The 22,628-nt window shown below is 44.5% G+C and overlaps 1 protein-coding gene across 12 annotated transcripts in view; it reads right to left on the reverse strand.

The window, feature by feature from the left end:
* The window catches only part of KMT2D (lysine methyltransferase 2D), a 125,594-nt gene that overhangs the window by 35,447 nt on the left and 67,519 nt on the right, over positions 1-22,628 (reverse strand). For 10 of the 12 annotated variants that reach the window (XM_039338846.1, XM_039338843.1, XM_039338842.1 and 7 more), the window contains 13 exons: positions 21,557-21,673; positions 21,071-21,232; positions 20,561-20,648; positions 20,207-20,442; positions 18,096-18,169; positions 15,870-15,920; positions 13,746-15,476; positions 13,317-13,493; positions 12,236-12,384; positions 9,488-11,640; positions 6,944-7,067; positions 4,754-4,844; positions 1,737-1,800 (listed from right to left, as the gene is read on the reverse strand). In XM_039338846.1, coding sequence (XP_039194780.1) covers positions 1,737-1,800; positions 4,754-4,844; positions 6,944-7,067; positions 9,488-11,640; positions 12,236-12,384; positions 13,317-13,493; positions 13,746-15,476; positions 15,870-15,920; positions 18,096-18,169; positions 20,207-20,442; positions 20,561-20,648; positions 21,071-21,232; positions 21,557-21,673 — 5,217 coding nt within the window. The remainder of the gene's footprint in view (positions 1-1,736; positions 1,801-4,753; positions 4,845-6,943; positions 7,068-9,487; positions 11,641-12,235; positions 12,385-13,316; positions 13,494-13,745; positions 15,477-15,869; positions 15,921-18,095; positions 18,170-20,206; positions 20,443-20,560; positions 20,649-21,070; positions 21,233-21,556; positions 21,674-22,628) is intronic. The other 2 variants (XM_039338848.1, XM_039338850.1) reach the window with 2 other exon arrangements.

Consider the following 22,628-nt stretch of genomic DNA (forward strand, 5'->3'; position numbering starts at 1 on the left):
ACACCTGTCCACAGAAGCAATCAATCAGATTCCAAACTCTCCACCATGGCCAAGACCAAAGAGCTGTCCAAGGATGTTAGGGACAAGATTGTAGACCTACACAAGGCTGGAATGGGCTACAAGCCAAGCAGCTTGGTGAGAAGGTGACAACAGTTGATGAGATTATTCGCAAATGGAAGAAACACAAAATAACCGTTAATCTCCCTCAGGGGCTCCATGAAAGATCTCACCTCGTGGAGTTTCAATGATCATGAGAACAGTGAGGAATCAGCCCAGAACTACACGGGAGGATCTTGTCAATGATCTCAAGGCATCTGGGACCATAGTCACCAAGAAAACAATTGGTAACACACTAAGCTATGAAAGGACTGAAATCGTGCAGTTCCCACAAGGTCCCCCTGCTCAAGAAAGCACATGTACGGGCCAGTCTGAAGTTTGCCAATGAACATCTGAATGATTCAGAGGAGAACTGGGTGAAAGTGTTGTGGTCAGATGAGACCAAAATCAAGTTCTTTGGCATCAATTCAACTCACTGTGTTTGGAGGAGGAATGCTGCCTTATGATCCCAAGAACACCATCTCCATCATCAAACATGGAGGTGGAAACATTATGTTTTTATGCTAAGGAGACAGGACAACTTTACCACATCAAAGAGACCATGGACGGGGCCTTGTACTATCAAAGCTTGATGAGAACCTCTTCCCCTCAGCCAGGGCATTGAAAATGGGTCGTGGATGGGTATTCCAGCATGGTAATGACCCCAAACACACGGCCAAGGCAACAAAAGGTTGGCTCAAGAAGAAGCACATTAATGTCATGGAGTGGCCTAGCCAGTCTCCAGACTTTAATCTCATAGAAAATCTGTGGAGGGAGCTGAAGGTTTGAGCTGCCAGACGTCAACCTCAAAACCTTAATGACTTGGAAGAGGATCTGCAAAGAGGAGTGGGACAAAATCCCTCCTGAGATGTGTGCAAACCTGGTGGCCAGCTACAAGAAACACCTGACCTCTGTGATTGCCAACAAGAGTTTTGCCACCTGGTACTAAGTCATGTTTTGCAATGGAGTCAAATACTTCCTTCACTCCTTAAATTGCAAATCAATTTATAACTTTTTTGAAATGCGTTTTTCTGGATTTTTTTGTTGTTATTCTGTCTCTCACTGTTAAAATAAACCTACCATTAAAATTATAGACTGATCGTTTCTTTGTACAAAATCAGCAGGGGATCAAATGATTTCCCCCCCCCCTCACTGTACATAAAAGTGAAGATTAGGAAGTATGCTTCCAAACAGTTCCTTATTTTCTCTTTAGCATATAGTATATGTCCAATTTGGTCCATTATTTCAGAACTCATAAATTTCCCAAACGTTAGCTTACACTCTGCTGAGAACTGATGTGGGGACCTTGAAAATGTCCTTCTTATTTATTTCTGAGAATGGCATCTACCCACACCTTCCTTGACTTTCCATGTACAGCTGAAAGAACTGGTTTTAACACAACAAACCAATACAAATAAGAATTCTGTTACTAGCCTTTTGCGTCAACCTTCCACACTCATGAACAAAAATATTTATGCAGCACAGAAATTGCACTTGGAACCAGAAAGCAATAATTATTCCAGGCTAAGCAATCCAAAATTATCTCAGCACTTGACTGTATTGTATGCAACATGAGCAAGATGAGACTTTAAAGAAAAGCACTACCCGGCTGAACCCAGCCTAGACTGCCAGCTACTCACTGATGACACCTTGAGCAAAAGTTGGAGGATTTGGACGAGCCTGTGCTGGATCATTGCTGCGTTCCTGCAAGGAATTTTAAATTGTAAGAACTATAAGTCATCTTTTTTTTAATATTTTACAGTAGCTATTTCATTTATGCACAAACTACCTCAAAATGGATTTTTAAAAAAACCCTTCCTCCTCCTATACATTATTCCTTGAGATAACTTAAAGTAACCTAATAAACTTTATGGCTAAAAATGAATCTCCACCTACTATTTTATTTTTATTTTTTTATATAATATTTTAATAATTTTCCAATTTTACATTTAAGTATTTAAAAAGCAACGTGGTGGCTGGGTTAATCAATAGTTCGATGACAAAATCTTTAGTACAAATCTCAAGTTACAACATCAAATATTTCCTCTTTTTCCCTTAACACAGTGGTTCTCAACCTTTTTATACGGCGACCCCCGGTCACACAGCTGCGCCGCGCATGCGCGGCGCGGCGGGCATGCGCGGCAGCGCCCCCATGTGCAGCACGCATGCACGGCGCGCATGCACGGCACGCATGCACGGCGCGCATGCACGGCGCGCATGCACGGCAGCGGCCCCTGAGGGGGAAAAATGGCGGATCGCATTGTTTGGCGGCCCCCGTAAAATGGTCGTTCGACCCCAAATGGGGTCGCGACCCATAGGTTGAGAACCGCTGCCTTAACATTTACTGTCTCGTATTTCAGCTAATACAGTTCTTATTATATCAACTCAGTAAAAACATCATTATTATACTTATCAATAAGTTTTTAGCTTATACGTATATTAATTATTTTTTACATTCAATCTTCATAAACAATCCATATCCTGTTATTAATTTTTTCCCAATTTTTATTTTCCCATCAATATTCCAATTTAACCTTTGATATTTATAATTTTCAGGCTTTAGGTAACCAAGATTTCCCTTATCTCAATTCATAACAGAATCTAATATCCAAAGTACACATTTTATCCATTTGAATATAATCTTGTTCTATTTCCTAAAAGTTATCTATTTCCCACCATATTAAATCATCTACTTAATAATACAATATCCCCTTTAATAAATCAAAACCATTATATGTATTACCTGGGTTAATCAATAAATCAAACATATACATAATACTTATTTTTTTTCCTTTTAGGTCTAATATTAAACAGATAAAATGCTTATTTTCAACTAATTTCCAAATATTTTAAATCTAATGACCAGAATTTCCCGTATCTCAACTTCTCCCTTTAACCCTCTAATTACGAATATGAAATCCCCTCTAATAAATCAATTTTCCCAATTTTCTTCAGTCTTATTTTGGCTTTCTTCCTTTGCCAATTAGGCTTCCATATCAGTGCTTTTAGATCGTCAAATAGATCTCCCTCTATTATTATATATATTATTTGATATGAAGGAGACCATTTAATTGCCATTTTTTGGGAAGGACTAGCCCATTTGTATTCATTAAGTCGTCTTCCTATTATTCCAATTCCCCATGATTGCCCTGATATTCCATTCAATCTGTTCTTCTTCTTTCTCAAATTTCTTGATTTATATAGAAAGTCTTTTCCATTTTCAGTGTTATCACTCCCTTTTCTGGATTTTCCATTAACTGTATTTGTTGGTCAACTGAGTCCTCTGTCTTAATATTTGATTGTTCCACTTCTTCTGTTATCTTCTGCATTGTTAGTTCTTTGGTTGTAGTCAAAGTCTGGGTTTGTATATCTAAGCTGGCGTCTTGATCTTTTATGTTAGATCTTATTTTATCACAAGCTGAAAGAATGGTTTCATGTATTGCTTTCAACATGGAAAGGATCTTTTCCTGGTCTTCATCCATCTCTTTCATGTGTTTATAAATAGTCTTTATAGTAGAAATCGTTTGTCAAGCAAGATTTTATAGTCCAAGGTATTTCATCATCTCATATAGTAACCAATATTCCTCAAATAAAGAGATAGGAATTCCCCACATATAACTCTGAAAGTCAGTAAAGGTTTATATTCACAGTTCAAGTAGGCCAGTTATGCCACCCAGCTGTTCTCTTACAGCTGAGTTTCTCACAGGTGGTGCCAAGATCAAAAGAGTCTTATCTAAGGTCTGGGCTTCGAGCCAAATCTCTTTTAGGAAATAAGTTGTAATACCAAACTTCGCCACAAGATGTCACTGATGTCATTTAAGGTTTTTTAAGTCCAAAATTTTTATAATCCTTTTTCCAATTTTATTTCTTTTTTGTAGATAAAAGCAAAAGTCTCCAATAAAAATAGGAAAAAAATTGGTCCCCAAGTTTCAGGAACATATAAATCCAATTAGATTAAAGTTGTTCTTTTAATGCTTTAATTCCCCTGGTAGTCAGTCACAGCTATTCTTAGAGGGTGGTATAGAAATTCCCTTCCCTCTCTCCTCACAGGGAAAGCTACTTCAGGCAGCTTTTACAGGAAAAGGAAGTACTTAGGGTAAAAAGATCAGATCTCACCCAGTTTCATCCACGTTGGTTTCTAAGTGCAAGTTGGTTTCTAAGTGCAAGTTTCGACCCTTTCCAGGGTCCCCCAGTGGAGCGAAACCAAACGTGGAAGACGGAGCTCGCTTTCCAGCAGCTGCGGTGGCCGCAATGGCAAACCAGAAATCTTTTTTTCCACCTACTGTTTTCTCTATAGCATCTCTAGCCAAAACCCTTATTCTCCACTGCCAATTGTTCGGAAGCATTTAGCCTGGCAGGGAGGAGAGATCAAGTGTGGAGTCAGCCTGGAGTCATTGCACAACTGCAAAAGGGCTAGGACCAATAATACCCTTTCTCCCCCCCCCCTAGGTTCCTTGGAGCCTTATGTAATAGCTCCCAGGAGAAGGTTGCCAGACTGGGGAAGATTCCTGTATTATAAAGGCAGAATCAAATAAAGTAGTTAGCTTGAACTCTGCACATGTGAGTCTGGTTTTGCACCTGACACCAAGTGAATCACCTCAACTCCCCCCAAAGCCACCAACAGAAAATCTCACTCAGTCTGCCAATCACTACTCACCTGCCCTCCAGTTACAGGTAAAATGTGATTTGTCATTTCAGATGAAGATGAAGCTCCAGATAACCTCTGAGCCAACAAAGAGACTTGTTGCCTAGAAGGAGGAAGGATGCAGGGCACAGAATGATTGGAAGATACCACTAAACATAATGAATACAGCTAGTATTAATCTAGGACTGGATGGGCAACATCTGGACCTCTGTTAAGTTTTTGGACTGCAATTCCCATCGTCCTTCACATATGACCACATTGTCTGGGACCGATAGTAGCTAGAATTCAGCAATTTCCAGAGTTCACCCCTGGACTAGGAAACGGTATTTAGATTTTATGACACAGTCTTTCAAAGTAAGCTTCTCCCAACCAAGAAACAAGATTTGTTTTCATGACTTCAAAATTTTTGGTGGAGATCTCAATTACGCCTTTGATTTTATTATGGATTGGAGTATCCTACCCAAAATGTACTTATAATCAGAATTAGAAAATGTTTTATGCTTATTTCCATGCACTTAATTCGGTATATATTTGTCCCAGACATAGACTTTATCCCACCACTCTGGATTCTACATTTACTTCCCATGTCATAAATATTTTGTGATTATGTTTTGATTTTGTCTTTTATTAGATCATGTTTTAGATTCTAAGGCTCTTATATCAGATAAAACTTCAATCACAGAAACACTTCAATTTAAAAATGTTAGGTAATGCTAAAATTTTAATACTTCTGTGATAGTATAATATTTTTTCTATTTATATTAGACAACAAACATTATCATTTTTAAAAAAAGAACAATTGTAATCCACCTAGTATTCAGGTAATTTGGGATGCATATAAGGAGAACAGAAGGACCTGGATCCTTGTTTATGTTGTTTGGTGAAGGAAATTTAAAAATCTTCATTATCAACAGGAATTAAAGGAAGTTTTTCAGTCAATGCAAAAAAATCCTACTGAACATATAATACTTTTATTATAAAATTAAATTAAACTGCTTTGAGGAGAATAAAGTTAAATTATTGGGAATCCAGCAAGAATGCTGGTAAATTGTTGGCACATCAAGCGAACCAAAAGAGCGAACAAAATATCCGTTTCCAACTGGATGCTAGCTTTGGTACAGAAACCGTGGAGATGCCTGGGGTGCAGGTGCAGCCTCTTGGCCCCAAGGAAGCAAACAAGTTGCGAGTTTGGTCACCTGTTTATTAGATTCATGACCTTCTTGATTGGTGAAAACTTCCGAGGAGGTAACTGCAGTGCTGTGCAGAATGCATTAGGGAAGCAGAAGGGACACTGCTTTGTCCGGCAGCTGCATTCAAAATCGGCTGCCATTTTCCAAGTGGCCACATTCATTTCTGATCACTTAGGAAATGGTAGCTGCTTCTGGAAACCTGCCATGAGGCCATCCAGGCTACACAGCACTGCAGAAAGCTCCAGAGCGCCCAAGATTTTCAAAGTGTTTAATCAGTAACAGAGGGTGGGTGGGAAGAGGCCCAAGCCCTGCAAGGACCTATTGGGGGAGGCCTGTGGAGACCATGGTGATGGTGGAGAAAGACCTGAGGGGACCTAGTGGGGGAGCTAGGCGGGAGAGTGCTGCAGCATTTCTGCGGTCAGCCATAAGGACAAACAACCACGGGAGTGGTACAACAGCTATGATTTCAGAACTGGTCATAAACAGCTTTTGGGTGGTCTGCCATAACCTTGCTTAACAACCATAAAGCGATTTTGCTTAATAACTAAGCAACCGGTTGGTTGTTAAGCAAGGACTTCCTGCAAAAGACTAGGCGTGGGGAACAGATGGCCTTTTTGTATTTTCATTGTTGCAATGTAAATATCTCATCAGAAACCATCATTAGAAAGCCACTGTCTCTGCTTCCAGAACATTATTATAATAATAATTACCTCTTCAGTAATCAAATTAAAATTAAAAACGCTCTGCTACGAATGACAGGGTAGCCCTTTTCCACTTACTCTGCAGCACAGCCTTTAAAATTTCCAGTTTAGTAGGCACTAGGCTACTATATTAACTCAGGCAGGAGAGCTGATGCAAATCTATCGTTTATCTTTTACATATAAAACTCATTATTTGAATTTAATAATAAAGATGAGGAAGAAGCTCAAGCTGTAAGGAAATGCTATTATTGTTACATGGGAGTCCTGCCTCAAAACCTTCTGCTCCATCAATGACCCAGTTTTCTGCTTACCTGTTCATGCCTGGAGCAACCCCGATGCTGCCTTGCGCCATGACCTTCTTGATACCCTTTAGAGCTACCATCTTGGCTTTGGCAATGGGATCCATGATGTCCTCAGTAGCAAATTTATCTAGATCTTTACAAGCATATGGGGGACAGGAGGTGGGAGGTTACAAACAGAGAGAAAAGAGACCAACATGTGAGGAGGCTATGGATTGCTCTTATCTCAAGTTAAAGTTGTTGTTGTTCGTTGCGAAGACGTGTCCAACCCATCGCGACCCCATGGACAACGTTCCTCCAGGCCTTCCTGTCCTCTACCATCTTCTGGAGTCCATTTAAGCTCACGCCTACTGCTTCAGTGACTCCATCCAGCCATCTCATTCTCTGTCGTCCCCTTCTTCTATTGCCCACAATCTTTCCCAGCATTAGGCTCTTCTCCAGTGAGTCCTTCTTTCTCATTAGGTGGCCAAAGTATTTGAGTTTCAACTTCAGGATCTGGCCTTCTAAAGAGCAGTTATTAAAGTATAACGTTAAAGTATTTGGGATCTAATGCATAGTTCACCAAAACAAAGAGTTAGTTGACTGGAAAACCATCCCTTGCTAAAGACTTGCTGGAAATATTTAATTCTCTGCTGCCATTTAGTGATCACCTGGATTTCTATTATCTACATACAGTAAACCCAAACAAACATCACCACCAATCTACAGCAGCTTCAGACTATTATTTCTAATATGGGAGTGAATTGAATTCACCATACGATAGCTCCAAATTCACAGAGAACTAAGTCTTTAGAGCAGTGTTTCTCAACCTTGACGATTTTAAGGCATGTGGACTTCAACTCCCAGAATTCCACAGCCAGCAATGCTGGCTGTGGAATTCTGGGAGTTGAAGTCCACATGCCTTAAAATCGTCAAGGTTGAGAAACACTGCTTTAGAGCTAAGATCCCTATTACACGGTAAAGGTAATTTTTCTAAGTCTTTTTCCTTCATATGTATAAATCACACCTGAATGACATAATATCCTCACTGTACACATAGTTACATATAGATATGCCCCACAGAATTTTGATACACTCCCCAGATGTGTTGCTGCATAGTTCCCAGTTGGCTGGAACTATTTAAATCAGTAGACAGGAGTGATAAGATGAAATTAAAGGCTAGGAGTAATCTAGGCTGATTTGCCCATCTCACATTTAAAACAGACACACACGTACATTGCAGTCTTGAACATTTGTTATTCATGTGCTTTTCTTAACAAATTAAGAAAAGACTGTATTTGAATTTAGATCAGGTTTGGCCTGATGAAACTACATTGAAAACGTCGTGTGATTCAATTCTCTGAATGTTTTCTTTTCAATTAGCCCCTGCCAATTAGCAGAATAATGAATTTTAACTTGCAATTAAAGTAGGACTTGCATAATGGCAATTAAGAACATTGCATATCCTGGTCAAACAAAATAAATAGGTTAATATAGTTCCCATCATGTAAGAGAAAGAATGGCAGAACCTGGGGGAAGAGTCAAAAGAGGAATCAACCTAGAGTCTCTATGTAGCTACAAACGGACCCTCTTGAATTCCATTGATCCTTATCTAATGCCAAGTTAATGCTAACCATTAGCTGAGTAGATGCTTGTGTATAGGCATGATTAATACCATGTTTCCCCCAAAATAAGACCCGCCACCAAAATAAGCCCTAGCCTGATTTTTTAGGGTGGACCTAATATAAGCCCTACCCCAAAAATAAGCACAAGAGGCAGCGAGCACGCAGGGGCTGACGATATCTGGCAGCAGCCGCAGCCCCCTGGCCCCTTGGCGCAGTGCAGGTAAGTCCAAGCACGGAGGCAGAAGCGTGGGGAGACAGGCAATCCGGACGTGCTGCGCAGCCACCTGGCTCGCAGGAGGCTTGCATGGTGGCGTTGGTAGCAGGAGGAGGCAGAGACACAGGGGGAGGCAGGTGATTAAGGTGCGGCTGCAGGCAAGCCAAAAGACTGTGGGATAGAATGGGCAATGCATTGGGATCGCCTGGCTCCTCCCGCCCATGCTTCTGCTGCCAGTGCCACCGCGCAAGCCTCTGAGCTAGGGGGCCGCGCAGCACATCTGGATCACCTGCCCTCCCCCCCCCCGTGCCTCTGCCTCTGCCTGGCTCTGCCATGCACTTTTTTGCCCAGAGATGACTGCAAGCAGACAAAGCTTCCAGTCTTCCTTTGGGCAAAAAGTGTTTGGGCGTCTATGGGGTGCTTCGGAATAGAGCAAATCACTCCATTTCAAAGCATCCCATTTGCAAGTAGACGAAGCTTCCAGTCTCCGTCATTTCTCTGTCCGGGCGAAAAGTGCCTCTGGCCTGGGAAGCCCTGTAAGCCGTTGCGGACGTGGGCAAGCAGATGGTGGGAGGGAGCGGGCAAGCAGCCGCAGAATCAGACATCTCCTGAAAATAAGACCTAATGAGTCTTTTGGTCCCAAAAAAATAAAACCCGGTCTTATTTTTGGACAAACATGGTAATAAACTTTAACTGGAACGTTGCAGGTGATCCTGATCTTTTGCATGTGACACATACCAGTATCAGGGAAGAAGCTGTTAGCCAACTGCTGTTGCTGTTGTTGCATCACAATTTGCTGAGGCTTAAGTCCCATCATCTGCTGCTGTTGCTGTTGCTGTTGCTGCTGCTGCTGCTGCACACCTTGCATATTCTTCTGGGTTAAGAGCTGTTGTTGGTTCTGTTGGCTGTGAGTTGTCTGCATGCCATGCTGACTGGTAAGCAGTTGAGATTGGTTCTGAGGCACTGCCATGTGTGGTGCTAGTCCTTGGTTTTGCTGCGGACCAGCCAGACGTTGTTGCTGCTGCTGATGCATCAGTTGCTGGTTGCCCACCATGCCCTGTGGTCTAGCCACAATGCTCAACTGAAGCTGTTGCTGAGGGCTTACTAGCTGCCCATCATGAGGTTGGGAAGGGGGAGCAGAATGTGCCAACACAGTGTGGGACTGGAGGTGCTGGGAGCCTCCTGGCATTTGGGCAGACATCTGCTGCTTCTTCTGCAGTTCCTTCTTTTCATGTTCTAGCAGATCTTCAATCAGGAGAGGGAGCTCACTGGCCACCAAGGAGCTTTCCATTTTGTCTAGTTCATCAGCCGGAGAATGCTGCTGACTACTACTCAGACTCAAGGGTCCTCCATCTAGCTCAAACTTTTCCAGGATGGAATTAGTGTTGTTGGGCACTGAGACAGGAATAAGTGATGGACGAGTTTGGGTGCTGTAGAGGACCTTATCTGATATGGGAGGGTGATTGTTGTTGTGGAACTGAGTCATGCCAAGTTGCACTCCACTAGGACCCATGAGATTCTGGTTGGTTTTTATGTTTACTCCTAAGGTAGCAATCATTTTCTCTGCTCCTTCAGATTTCACAGGAGGCTTCTCTACAGTGCTAGTATTAAACTGGCAAGGCGAGGGCTTTAAACACCCTTCCTCTAACTTGGGTTTGATATCAGCTGGCAGGCTAACAGTTTTGTTGTCGTCCAGCATGTCACTTTGGGCTTTGAAAGATGCAAGGAGGGGAGATGGAGAGACCCTTGCAGAAGATGAACAGGGAACCTGAAGAAGTCCAAGTCCCTCTTTCACTTTGGGAACATGATCTCTGGGCATTAATAGTGCCTTCGGTTCATCTGGCTTGCCAACACCAACAGGGGTATCCTTGAGGTAGGGACTTACGGAGGGCTCTTTTTTAAGCTGATCCTCACGTTCAGCCTTTTCGTTGGCAGATTCCACCAACCGCAGATGCTCATTGAAGATATCCTTCTTATCTCCAGTATCCAGCTCTGGGTCTGTATATGCTAGCAAATCAAACTCATCCCCATTTAATAGATCATCAAGGTGCGGGTCATTGGTTTCCAGGTTATCCAGGTTGTCAAGATCATCGTCACCCTTGGCAACATCTGGATCAAGGCTTAAGTTGGCCAAGTCATCATCATCTTCAACAAGATCCTTGTGAGAATCAAAATCATCATCTAAATCGGGTTCCACCGGGACCTCGCAAGCTAATGGCCTACTGACCAGACTTAGTTGATTCTTGCCAGCGGCTGGGGTAGACTCAATGTTAGCTGAGGTGAGGGGTACATCTTTAGGGACAGATGAAGAGGGCGTTCGAGCTGCGATGTGTCGCACCTCCATGTTACCAGGGGGCAGTATCAACTGGGGAATAGCCTTGGCATGAGAGTGGTGATTATTGCTCATCTCTGAACCCTGAAGAGAGGATGACATAGGGATTTTCTGGGTTTGTAAGCCTTGGTTTCCCAGGACAGAGACCTGCACAGGCATAACGGAAGCTTTCAAAGCCTGATTGGTGCTGTCATTCCCAGGCAGGAAGAATCTGGGTCGAGCCTGCAGATTCTGTTGCACAAAGGGAGGGCCAGCTCCACTTGCAAGCACTCCCTTTGGGATATTATGCCGCAATTCAATGAACTGGGCTCCCAGTGGGCCAGAGGAACTCTGAAACTGTTCACCAGGACCGGGCAGGCGTGGAGCCAGGCCTCCCAAAGTCTGTCGGCTTAGGTCTTGGGTGGGGGGCTGGGGGAAACGTGAAGAGATCGGGAGACGCATGGATGCTGCTTGCTGCTGCTGCTGCTGCTGCTGCTGCTGCCACATCTGCTGCTGTGTAGGTGGTGTTTGGAAGACACTGCGGGCATAAAAGGGCTGGGCCGCTGCTGTCACCGATGGCCTGAAAAAGGAGACATTTTAAAAAGTGGTTTAGGTAACCTATTACCATTCACCCTAAAAGCTATCTGGAGTCGACCCAAACAGCAAGATGGGAAGTTTATAAATTTGATAAATAAATAAATATCTTTTATAACTCCCCCCCCCCCCGGTAATATAATGGTGCCGGTACGAAGAAATCCTCAAAAATAGGGGACAGCTTTCCCTAGCAAGTGGCAGTTGTGACCAGCTTTTGTTTTTACTCAATTTGCTATTCTGCCATCTCCACCCTTTTTTGTTTGCCACATTTTTTTAATTATTATTTTGCTGTTTAAATCATTCGTATACTACTCAGGGCTGCTGAGAATTGGGTGGCAATGTAAGCTCAATGAATAAATAATATGCTTGCTTCCACTAATATCATAGTTTTATCGCTGAATTTCTGTGGCACCATCTGCTTTGGAGAGAATGCAGAAAAGTAGGTGGAGTGAGTCACAAACAGCAAAATACCTCTGGTTGGCTAGAAATAGGGTTCTACTGATCAATGATTGGCCTCTTTTCTTTGGTCCATCTTGCCATTGTGATTGGATTGGCTTTTCTAACACCAACTAGAGCCTTACCTGCCATTGATATCCATGGCAGAGGGTGTTGCTGCTGGAGGTGGCCGAGCCAGTCGTTCATCGTGCATGTAGGGTGCCTGTACCATCACACCGCTGGGCAGCTTGCTGCCCCCTGGAGTGCTCCCCAGGCTGCCAAGTAGTCCCTTGTCCTATGGAAAGGAAGAGTCAACGTTCAAGACTATTACTACTTGACAGAACCGTATGAGTTCTGGGGGTCATTTGTTTCTCTAAGCTTGGTTCTTTTCTTGTAGGTGTTTCATTACCCCAACTAGGTAACATCATCGTGGTAGCAGTGTCGATGTTACCTTGTTGGGTAATGAAACACGTACAAGAAAACAACCAAGCTCAGAGAGCACCAAGGACCCCACAGTTCAGCCCTGAGCTACAAATATTCTCTTCTGTTAATGTGAGTTTTACGCAGAGTAAAATACTTTCAGGAAAGTCATAGTGTAGAGTCACCTTATAGGGGAGACGGGCAGCATAAACACTTAATAAACAAAATAAATAATGTACAAAGTGTAGTGCAATAAGGACCGTCACCCAATTGTATTCATTTGAACATTTATCTCACTGGGATTTAACACAATTTAGCATTACAGGTTTAACCCACCAGGGCGGTATCAATTTTTTAAACGCTGGACCCAGCAGCACATGTAAAAAGTTATGCATGCAACAGAGAGAGCAGATTTAGACCCTGGTACTGTCTCTGTCCCAGACTGTCAGAAAGAGGACCTCTTTCAGATCTTTGAATGGAATCTATAGGAGAGTGAATGGCAGAACCTGAGGACACGGTGAAAAGGGAGATCAGCCTAGAATCCCCACATAGCCACAAGCGAACCAAGACCAACCCTTTCTTGTGTGCTGTCAACCCTTATCTAACTCTGCCCAGGTGCTGACCATTAGTTGAGATGATTCCTTACCAATACCGGTAAATCAATTTAATTGATCTTTCAAGCGTGGATCTTGTCTTTCGTGCCTGGAAGAATCCTTTTGGTGATAATATCAAAAGTTGTATGGAAAGTCAGATTCCACAATTCACAGTGCGGCTGAATCCAGGCCTCTCTTGTGGCTACAGGCCTACCTGTGCTGATGGGTAAGGAGTCATGCTGCGGCTCATCTGCTCAAAGGCTGGTCCGGTGCCCTCAGCATTCCAGGAGGACTGAACATTGCTGGCTGCAGCTGCTGCACTCTCTTTTTCTTGCCTCAAGTTGTTCCTCTGGATCTGCTGACGGATAAGCAACTCCCGGAGCCTCTGACGCTGGTAGAGGACCAAAGGAACAGGGCGCAGACGGTTATGAATAGCTTGTGCTCAGAAGCCCTTTAAGCAAATCTGTCTGTCTTGTCTCCTTCAGGGCACACATAATTCTTTACTAGCCTCCTTCACCTCATTGCTACGCACTCAGGTAGCAGGACTAGAAAAGAGCCATTAAGGCCCTTCCTGTCTCCTTGTCCATCTACTCTAGTTCCAAAGCTGAAGTTCAACTTCCCTACCCCAATGCAACCAACTTACCTGGCGCTGTTTTTCCATCTCGGTCTGGGTAGCGTTGCTGCCAACAGAGCCCTCCTGGCCAGCTGTCAGTTCTTGCAGCTCTCTACTGGGGGGTCCTATTGTCCCCTCCTCCCTCTTGTCACTTGAAGGCATGCCTCCTCGTGGCAGAAAGGACAAAGCACCATCTTGCTGTGAAGGTGGCTGCTGGGGCAGCACCGATGGAGGTCGCAACGGGGGAATCGTGTAAGAGTCTGGGGTGTTCTTGCTTGGGCCCAGAGGGCTCCCAGCCTGGTGGAAGCCCGGTGACGAAACATAGCTTGTGCTTTGAGGTTTGCCAGGAGCAAAATGGCTGTTGACCGCATGGGAAGGAGAGCTCTTGACGGGCTCATTGGGAGGGAAGGTGAACCGCATCTGCGGCTGAGCACTGGGAAAGACGCTGGCACCAGGGGAACGAATAAACTGAGACTGCTGGTTGGTCTTTGGGTGGGACTCAGATGAGGGTGGCACTGCTGAAAAATTCCCAACTGCCAAGGTACTGTGGGAGATGGGCATCGGCTTGAAGCCAGTGTCTGGAATTTGAGCACGGGGAGGTTTGTGCAGGGGGGCAAAGGGGTCTCGGGATTGGGGCCTGGAGGGGGGTCGGGAGTAGGGGTCAGGGGACTGAAAGCGAGGCGTGACGGGAGACTGGCAGAAGGCTTCAGTAGAGAGAGGACGGGGAGTGAGAGGGGACTGGGAGCTTGACTGAGATTGTGGGCTGGCAGGTATGCGTGAGAAGGGATCCGAAGGCAATGAACGGGGAGGCAAAACACAGCAGGCCTCCGGGGGTTGGGGTTGAGGTCTCGGGGTCAGTGGGGGCTGGGCATAGGGATCTGGGTAAGGTGACTGCCTGTAGAGATCAGCCTGGCTGGGCGGGGAAGCAGACAGAGGATGAGAATCTGGGGGCCGATGCCCTAAGCCCGGGCTTTGAGGCTCCACCTGAGACTGGCGGGGGGTGAGCGGGGCTTTAAAAACATCCGGGGCCTTCATTTCACTGGAGGGGAGAGCACTGGAAGGGGAGTTACTATAGCTGGAGCTGTAACTAGGAGAGCCGATCCCTGGACCGGTCTCTTCCTTCTTGATATCCAGCCCCTTTTTTTGCGGCTCCCCAAAGGGTGGGGGGGAAAGCAGAAGCGCAGCTCGCTGAGGGCTTCCAGGCACAGTCAAGTTTTCCAAGGATCCAGTAGGGCAGCGGGGCTTCAGGAAGGGGTCCGGCGTGGAGGGCTGATGCCTTGGGGTCCCAGGCGGAGTGGGCTGCAACTCTCCAGCTTGTGGGACCAGACGAGGGTTTGGTAGGAGCGGAGACTGTCCAGAGGAGGCAGAAGAGGAAGAGACAAAGCCGCTAGGCACTGTAGGACTCTGGCCCACCAAGGAGGGGGAAGGAAAACCTGGATCTGGTGGGGGGCAAGCAGAGGCCATGCCATAGGGCTCGTGCAAAGGCACTTGCACTGGGGGCTGGGCACTGGTGGCAGAAGAGGGAAGCTTAAGGAAGAGCTCGCTGGGCGACTCAATACCCGGCCCGCTTGGCAGAGCTGCAGCGTGATTAATATAGAGGGGCTGTCCCGAGGCTGAAGCAGCAGAGGAAGGAGGCGGCAATGGCTGAGGGGCACCAGGCAGCACCCCTGGCTGGGACGGTATGCGCAGATGCAGTGTGGGGCGCTCAGGCCTTCGCAGCACCTCCACTTTGGTTTGTTTGCTGATCTGGCTCTCAGCTTGCTGTGGAAAAGGGAGAAGAAAGTGCCCCGGAGGGACAAAGGCATCGTCAGTGCCAGAAGAGCAAACTCAAAAGGCAAAAATATAAAGAGTTTAAAGTTTGAAGGGATGTGGGAAGCCAGATATTCCTGGGGAGGCAGGAGAAGAACAGTATCTGAGTGGCCCTTGAAAAACCCTTAAGCTGTCAGTGGGGTCTCCGTTCTTTTTTCCTCTCTAAATTTGGTTAATGTGTACTGAAAAACAGGTTTCAGTTTTTCTCGGCACAGAATTACATACAACCTCGGCAAGGGCATATTCCATATGGGCACCACAGTATGTCAAGCCTACTTTTCCCCTCTAAATTTCCCTGTCCTGGTTTCAACCGATCCCAATTCATATCTCTATTGTCTTACCTACCTTCTGCACCTTGTTGATGCGATGGGCTGCCCGATTATCTTTGGCCTTTTGCTGTCAGAGAAATAAGAATGAGAGAGAGAAAGCAAAATCCCTCCCACACATCCCCCCCTCCAAGGTCACCCAATGTTATTGAACACGTCACATAACATAATTTTGTTATTTTCAAAACTTCTAAATATATAGTATTCTAATACTATGAGAGCCAGTTTGAACTAGCGCTTAAAGCACCAGGCTAGAAAGCAGGAGACTTGTGAGTTCTAGCCCAGCCTTAGCCATGAAAGCTAACTGGGTGACCTTGGGCCAGTCCCGCTCTCTCTCTCTCTGCTCAGTCCAGCTCATAGAATTGTTGCTGTGGGAAAAAGAGGAGGAGGAAGCTGTATTGGATATGTTCAGTGCCTTGAGTTATTTTTCAAAATAATAAAGGCAAGATACAAATCAAATAAATAATAATAGGTATGTGTAACATAAAATATATAACTGTCTAGACCAGGGGTAGGCAACCTTGGCTCTTTTATGATTCGTGGACTTCAACTCCCAGAATTCCTGAGCCAGCATGGCTCAGCTTGGAAACCTCTCCATTTCCCCTCAGCATGGCTGGCTCAGGAATTCTGGGAGTTGAAGTCCACGAGTCATAAAAGAGCCAAGGGTGCCTACCCCTGATCTAGAGCTAATAGCTATCAATTCAAAACACTTGAACACTTGTCTCAAAACTTTTATTTCTCTGGCAATGGCAATAGCACTTATAAACCGCTTCATAGTGTTTTACAGCCCTCTCTAAGTGGTTTACAGAGTCAGCATATTGCCCCCAGAATCTGGGTCCTCATTTACCGATCTCGGAAGGATGAAAGGCTGAGTCAACCTAGAGCCAGTGAGAACGGAAGTGCTGTCCGTCAGCAGAATTAGCCTACAATACTGCATTCTAACCACTGTGCCAGCATGGCTTTTACTATATAGCAGTGGTGGCAAACCTATGGCATGGGTGCCAGAGGCGGCACTCAGAGCCCTCTTTGTGGGCACACACACCGTTGCCCCAGTCCTAGGCGTTCAGCTGGTTTTAAAAAACCTTTTCGCTTTAGGCCTCCACTGCCGTGTGCAAAAAAAACACCCCAAACGGTTCAATCAGTTGATTTCAACTTCTCGCGGGGGAAAAAAAAGATCTTGCAAAGTTGGAATTGATTGATTGAACTTTTTAGTCCCACCCAGTCTGCCATACCACCGCAGCCATGCCCACCCACTGGGCCACACCCACCCACTAGGCCACACCCACCCAGCACTCAACGATACATAAGTGGGTTTTGGGTTGCAGTTTGGGCACTCAGTCTCTAAAAGGTTCGCCATCACTGCTATATAGTCACTCTAAATCATATACTTTTAAGTATATAACATCCTTTCGGGATCAAAATCAACTATCAAAAGCATGGTTTAATGTTTTAAAAATCAGATATCTGTCTGCACTTAGCAGACAAATCCAGACAAATCTGAATAGGTATTGTAGCAGAGGAGGGCAATAGGGACTATTTCCTTTAACCCCACTTTCTTGCCATTGTTGTATGCAGCAAACATTCAACGGGGGGGGGGAGGGGGGAGGGAAAGGAATCCTGAACAGTTGTTGCCCAGTTGAGCAACTGACAGGGGCTGCAGCTGTCCTCAGAATGGAAGAAAAGAAAGGAAATAAGAAGGTGACAACACAAAACTGTTCTATTCTGGGTATGCAGAAGAAGAGGAGTCCAAGAAATAACAAGACAGAACAGGAGAAGCCCTGCTATTTCCACAGAGCTGATTAGCTTTGGCTACAACAGAACAGAAGAAGACCTTACTGGGAATTTCTTTCTGCAGGTCAAACAGGTTTTAAAGACCCTTGGATCACAAATTACAGAATACAGAACAACAGAGTTGGAAGGGACCTTGGAGGTCTTCTAGTCCAACTCTCTGCTCAAGCAGGAGATCCTATACTATCCTGGACAAATGGCTGCGTAGTCTCTTCTCTAAAACCTCTAGTGATGGAGCATCTACAACTTCTGGAGGCAAGTCCTTTCACTGATTAATTGTTCTCACTGTCAGGAAATTTCTCCTTATTTCTAGGTTGGTTGTCTCCTTAATTACTTACCCTCCCCTTAAGAAATCTAATAAATTATGTTAAATATAAGAGAGAGAAAAAATAAACCCATTATTTTAAAGCTACACAAAACATCCAATTCAAAACTCATATTTACATGGGCCACTTACCAAATATGGGGCTTTGTCTGGAGCTGGCACCTTTCGCCAAAGCTTCATGATCTGCTTGCAACGGCTAGACCAGTCTGAAGGCAGAACAACAATAAAATTGAAATGAAACGGAAACACTCATATGCCAAGGCCAGTTAATTTTGTCCAGGGATTCTACAAAAACATTTTGTCATAAAGCCAGCGTAGGAGTCTACTTAGGGAAAGGTTCACTTTATTCCACCCAGCTAGCAAAATTTTATTCCTATTGCAACACATCTGCCTAGTCTCCCAGTCAGTATCTCCACGATCTCTGCTTGTTCTATCTATGTATTTTTAAACAGTTTTGTTAAACGCATCTCAGAAAACAAAAACAGCCAACCCTTTTTGTCAACCCCAAGAATACTACAGGATACAGCATCGCCTAGTATCCCTCATCATTGGCCATACTCAGCAACATCTGGAGAAAAATAGATTCTGTATCCTGCTACAGGCAGGTAATAGACTATGCCAATTTTCCTCAGTCAGTGGCTTCTAGCCGTGTTGGATTTTTAACTGCCATAATGGTAGTACTAGAAGCTCAATATATCTGAAAAGCAACCGATGAGAGAAGAATGCATAAGAAAATGCAATGCAAAAGACAAATTAGGATTAGAACCACGAGAGCAATCATAAAGGGTAACACAAGGCTTCAGCAGCGAGGCAAACAGTAGAATTTGTTTCACAGATTACGAGAAGCACTAACAGTGTGCGTGAAATGGGAAATCTCTTGTTTGGAACCTGGAAACCAATTTTGCAACAACTGAAATCCAGAACACTTTGGTTAGTTCAGATTTCAGAAAAACAAATCTGAACAAAGCCAGCAGGGCTAAACTGCTGCCCACTCTACCAGGTCTGCCTGCCCCTGCTGAGCTTTTCTGGGCCCTCCCTCAGCTGCTACCTCCAATATCCCAGAACACCATATCCCACAGGCCTACCTCCCCAATCTTCCCAGCATGTCCCTTATCCTCCTTCCCTACCTCTGCACAACCACCAATGTCCAAGGCCTCTTCCCAAATTTCACTGCTCCCCCAACCATTTCTGAAAAAATATCTGTAATCAGCTTTTCTGACCACATTGCTACAAATAACCACAGACAACTCCTAGGACTGGCTTTTTAACCACCTGGATAAAACTAAGATGTAGTAGTATTTGGACATTGTCCTTTACAAATAGTCACATTGCAGAGAACTCAAGATTCATGAAAAATGTTCTGAGGCCAACACCATCACTAATTCTAAAGTATCATCTCCTGGGGATCTGTTTGATAAAAAGGATATGGGCAGTGACTGGGAAAATGAGATGTGTCATTTGGAAACAAATTTGGGATATGATGAACTAAGGAGATAGACTTATTTTTCATCTAGTGTATTATCACATAGGAAAAACTGGTTCAATCAAGGATTTCTTTAGTGGCAACATTAATAGTTGTGTATATATACTAGCACAGGGGTCTTCAAACTTGGCCCTTTGATGACTTGTGGACTTCAACTCCCAGAATTCCTCAGCCAGGCTGAGGCTGTGCCTGGCTGAGGAATGCTGAGGAATTCTGGGAGTTGAAGTCCACAAGTCATCAAAGGGCCAAGTTTGAAGACCCCTGTGCTAGGAGGACATACAGCTTAAGGACAGCTGATCCAAACTGACAAATGTAGAGCTGTGGCTGGTCCAGGAATTCTGGGGGTTGAAATCCACAGGTTGAAAATGGGCCATAGTTGCCCTACCCCTGTACTATAATAACACAACTGGATGAAATTTATTAGATTTGGCAATAATGGGTCACATAATGATAATACACAACAATAATACCGACAAAGGAAGCAGAAGACTCCCAAAGTAAGGTAATTATGCCCTTCAAATTTATTTGATTCTAATGGCATTACTTGGATCCTTTAAATCACACCATTTTTGGTTTCTTGAAGAAGATGATCAGGATCCCTGAGCTGTTGACTTTGACTTCTGTTGTACAGAAGGCTCACAGCAAAAGGGAAGCATATTGTTTCCGTCTCCACAGATCTGACAGAGAGGTCATTAAAAGGAGATGGGCCTCAAACACAAAGGAAAAAAAAAGGGGGGGGGGAAGATGAGTAACTAATAACCTGGATAATCCTGCTTCAGGCTGGGGAAATTCATGTTGGCATAAAGGACAGGTGAGATGGTAGAAAGCTCTCCCAGTTCCTCATCCTTCTCCCAACGTTGCAGGCTCCGCTGATTATAGGAGAGTCCATCACTTTCCCCCTCTGTGGTGGGTGTAGTTGGTGTGGAAGCTGCAGAGCTGCTGGCCCAAGGACTCTCGGGCTCACACTGCTCGGGGCTGAAGAAGCCACTCCTCTCCCTACACGGAGGTGAAAGAAGGCAGGAAAACACATTAACAGCAGGGGATAATGGGGGAACTGTCAAGGGAGGGGGCTGGGCTGAGCCAAGGTTTCATGCTGTGCATGTAGGTGACTTACTTATTATCAAGGAATGGGGACTGGCAAACTCCAGAGTAAGTCTCCATGGGCACAGCAGGCTGCAGGGGCCCAAGAGATGTACCACCAGCTATAAATGAGTTGAGACATTGCAGAGATTGAATCAAAAAGAGTTCACATGCATATCACATACGTAAAGTACCATCCAAATATGGTGAACATCACCAACAGTAAAAAAAAAAAAAAAAGTGTGAGCTTAAGCAGGTGAGATCTTAGGTAATCTTAAAAATTAAATTTTAAAAGTTAACGGATCAAGGGGAAAAGAACATTTAAATATGTGCTGTGTATAAAATAGAGAACGTATTTTTGCCTTAGTACGGAGAAAGTATATGTATTTGACCAACTGTCCTAGCACCCTTTTTTTATTGTAGAAAAGCTAAAATATTGTCAGGGTAATGAAACATCTTCAAGAAAACAAGCAAGCTCAGACACCACCAAGGGCCCCTCGTCCAAAATATCTCAGGCAGGTAAGAATCTGTGTTCACAGCTCACCTTGAAGAAAAGGTCTTTGGGCAAGCTGGGAGCAGTTTGGATCACGCATGCCTCTGGCCTCACCATCTACACCAACAGAATTCAGCTGCTGTTCCCGTTCAGTGGAACCCAGGACGTCTTTGAAGAGCTGCTGAACATCCTTGCTCTCCATTTTCGGCAACTCTGTTAAAAAGGAAGAAAGTCACGGGTGAAATCACAGGGCGGTAAAGTTCATTTGGAGAAAGCTCAGCAATGCAGGGGATCTGAGACTCTCCAATCACAGTGGAGACAAATTACAAGGAAAGTGAGACATGAATGGGGAATGAGGAGAGCAAAAAACAAGAAACATGGGAAACGAGAGCACCTGAGACTGATTTTAAGCCTTTCGCTAGTAGTCAGAAGGGAAGCCAGAAGAGACAACTAGCTTTCCTTCTCTGCTCCTTTCCACAGAGCAGACCCTTGGCAGGGGGATGGGGACAGTAGGGTCTGTTCAAAGACCCGCCTGACCTTCGGTGGGGATTTTGTCAAGGTCGGAGCTGAGCACCCCCTCCCCCGGGGGTGTGGCTGGGTTCTCGGCACCTGTAGGTTCTGGAGAGGTCTTGGGTACCATCTGCTCTTCTGTGCCTGTAGAGAGCAAGCATACCATGTCAATCAGCACACGGCATTACTTACAGTATGGGCAAGAGGTCTAACCTCTATATCTTGAAAGGATGGCTTACTCCTTAAAATGAAAGGTTAGGCCCGCCCTAGCTGACTGCATTCTTATGGAAACAAGTTGAGTTTGTCGAAGAGTCTGGTCCTAAATCTCCTATAGCTAGGTCAGGGGTAGGCAACCTTGGCCCTTTTATGACTCGTGGACTTCAACTCCCAGAATTCCTGAGCCAGCATGGCTCAGCTTGGAAACCTCTCCCTTTCCTCTCAGCATGGCTGGCTCAGGGATTCTGGGAGTTGAAGTCCACAAGTCATAAAAGAGCCAAGGTTGTCTACCCCTGAGCTAGGTATTTAGAAAGCAAGGCTTTTAGAACTACGGATATGTGCACTGCCGAGACTTAAATTATAAATCTTGATGGCTGCATCACATGTCACCATGGACTGCTTTGATGCTCAATCTAGTTACCGTAGATAGTGAAACACGTAACAATACAATTCCTATGCTTTACGTCTAGGCACTGCCAACTAACACTATTGCTGATAAATGTTCCTTGGATGCTAAACTGCCACTGGGGCAGGTTTAAGGTTTTTGATAGTAACCTAAGGTCCAAACAATTGTGACAGGAAACTTTTCTTAAAAAGAACTGCCCGGCCACTATGGATACCCATTCCTTCAGAAATAAAACTAGTACTGATTGTTATAATTCAGATACTGGTTGGGGACAGTTTTTATCTTTCTTAACTATTTTAGTGAGTCTTGACTTATATGGACAATATGATTTTATCGTTGAGCCATCTCTGCAGAGATGTTAAGCATTATCTATCCTTTTAAAAGGAACTAAGAGGGAATAGTTATGCCTTCTCCTCCAATCATAACCCAAACCTTTTATGGAAAATTGCCTCCTAGTTAGCATTTCTTGACAAAGTG

The sequence above is a fragment of the Crotalus tigris genome, unplaced genomic scaffold (assembly GCF_016545835.1).
Source record: "Crotalus tigris isolate CLP2741 ecotype Arizona unplaced genomic scaffold, ASM1654583v1 scf7180000017721.692284, whole genome shotgun sequence".
In the NCBI taxonomy this organism is placed as follows: domain Eukaryota; kingdom Metazoa; phylum Chordata; class Lepidosauria; order Squamata; family Viperidae; genus Crotalus; species Crotalus tigris.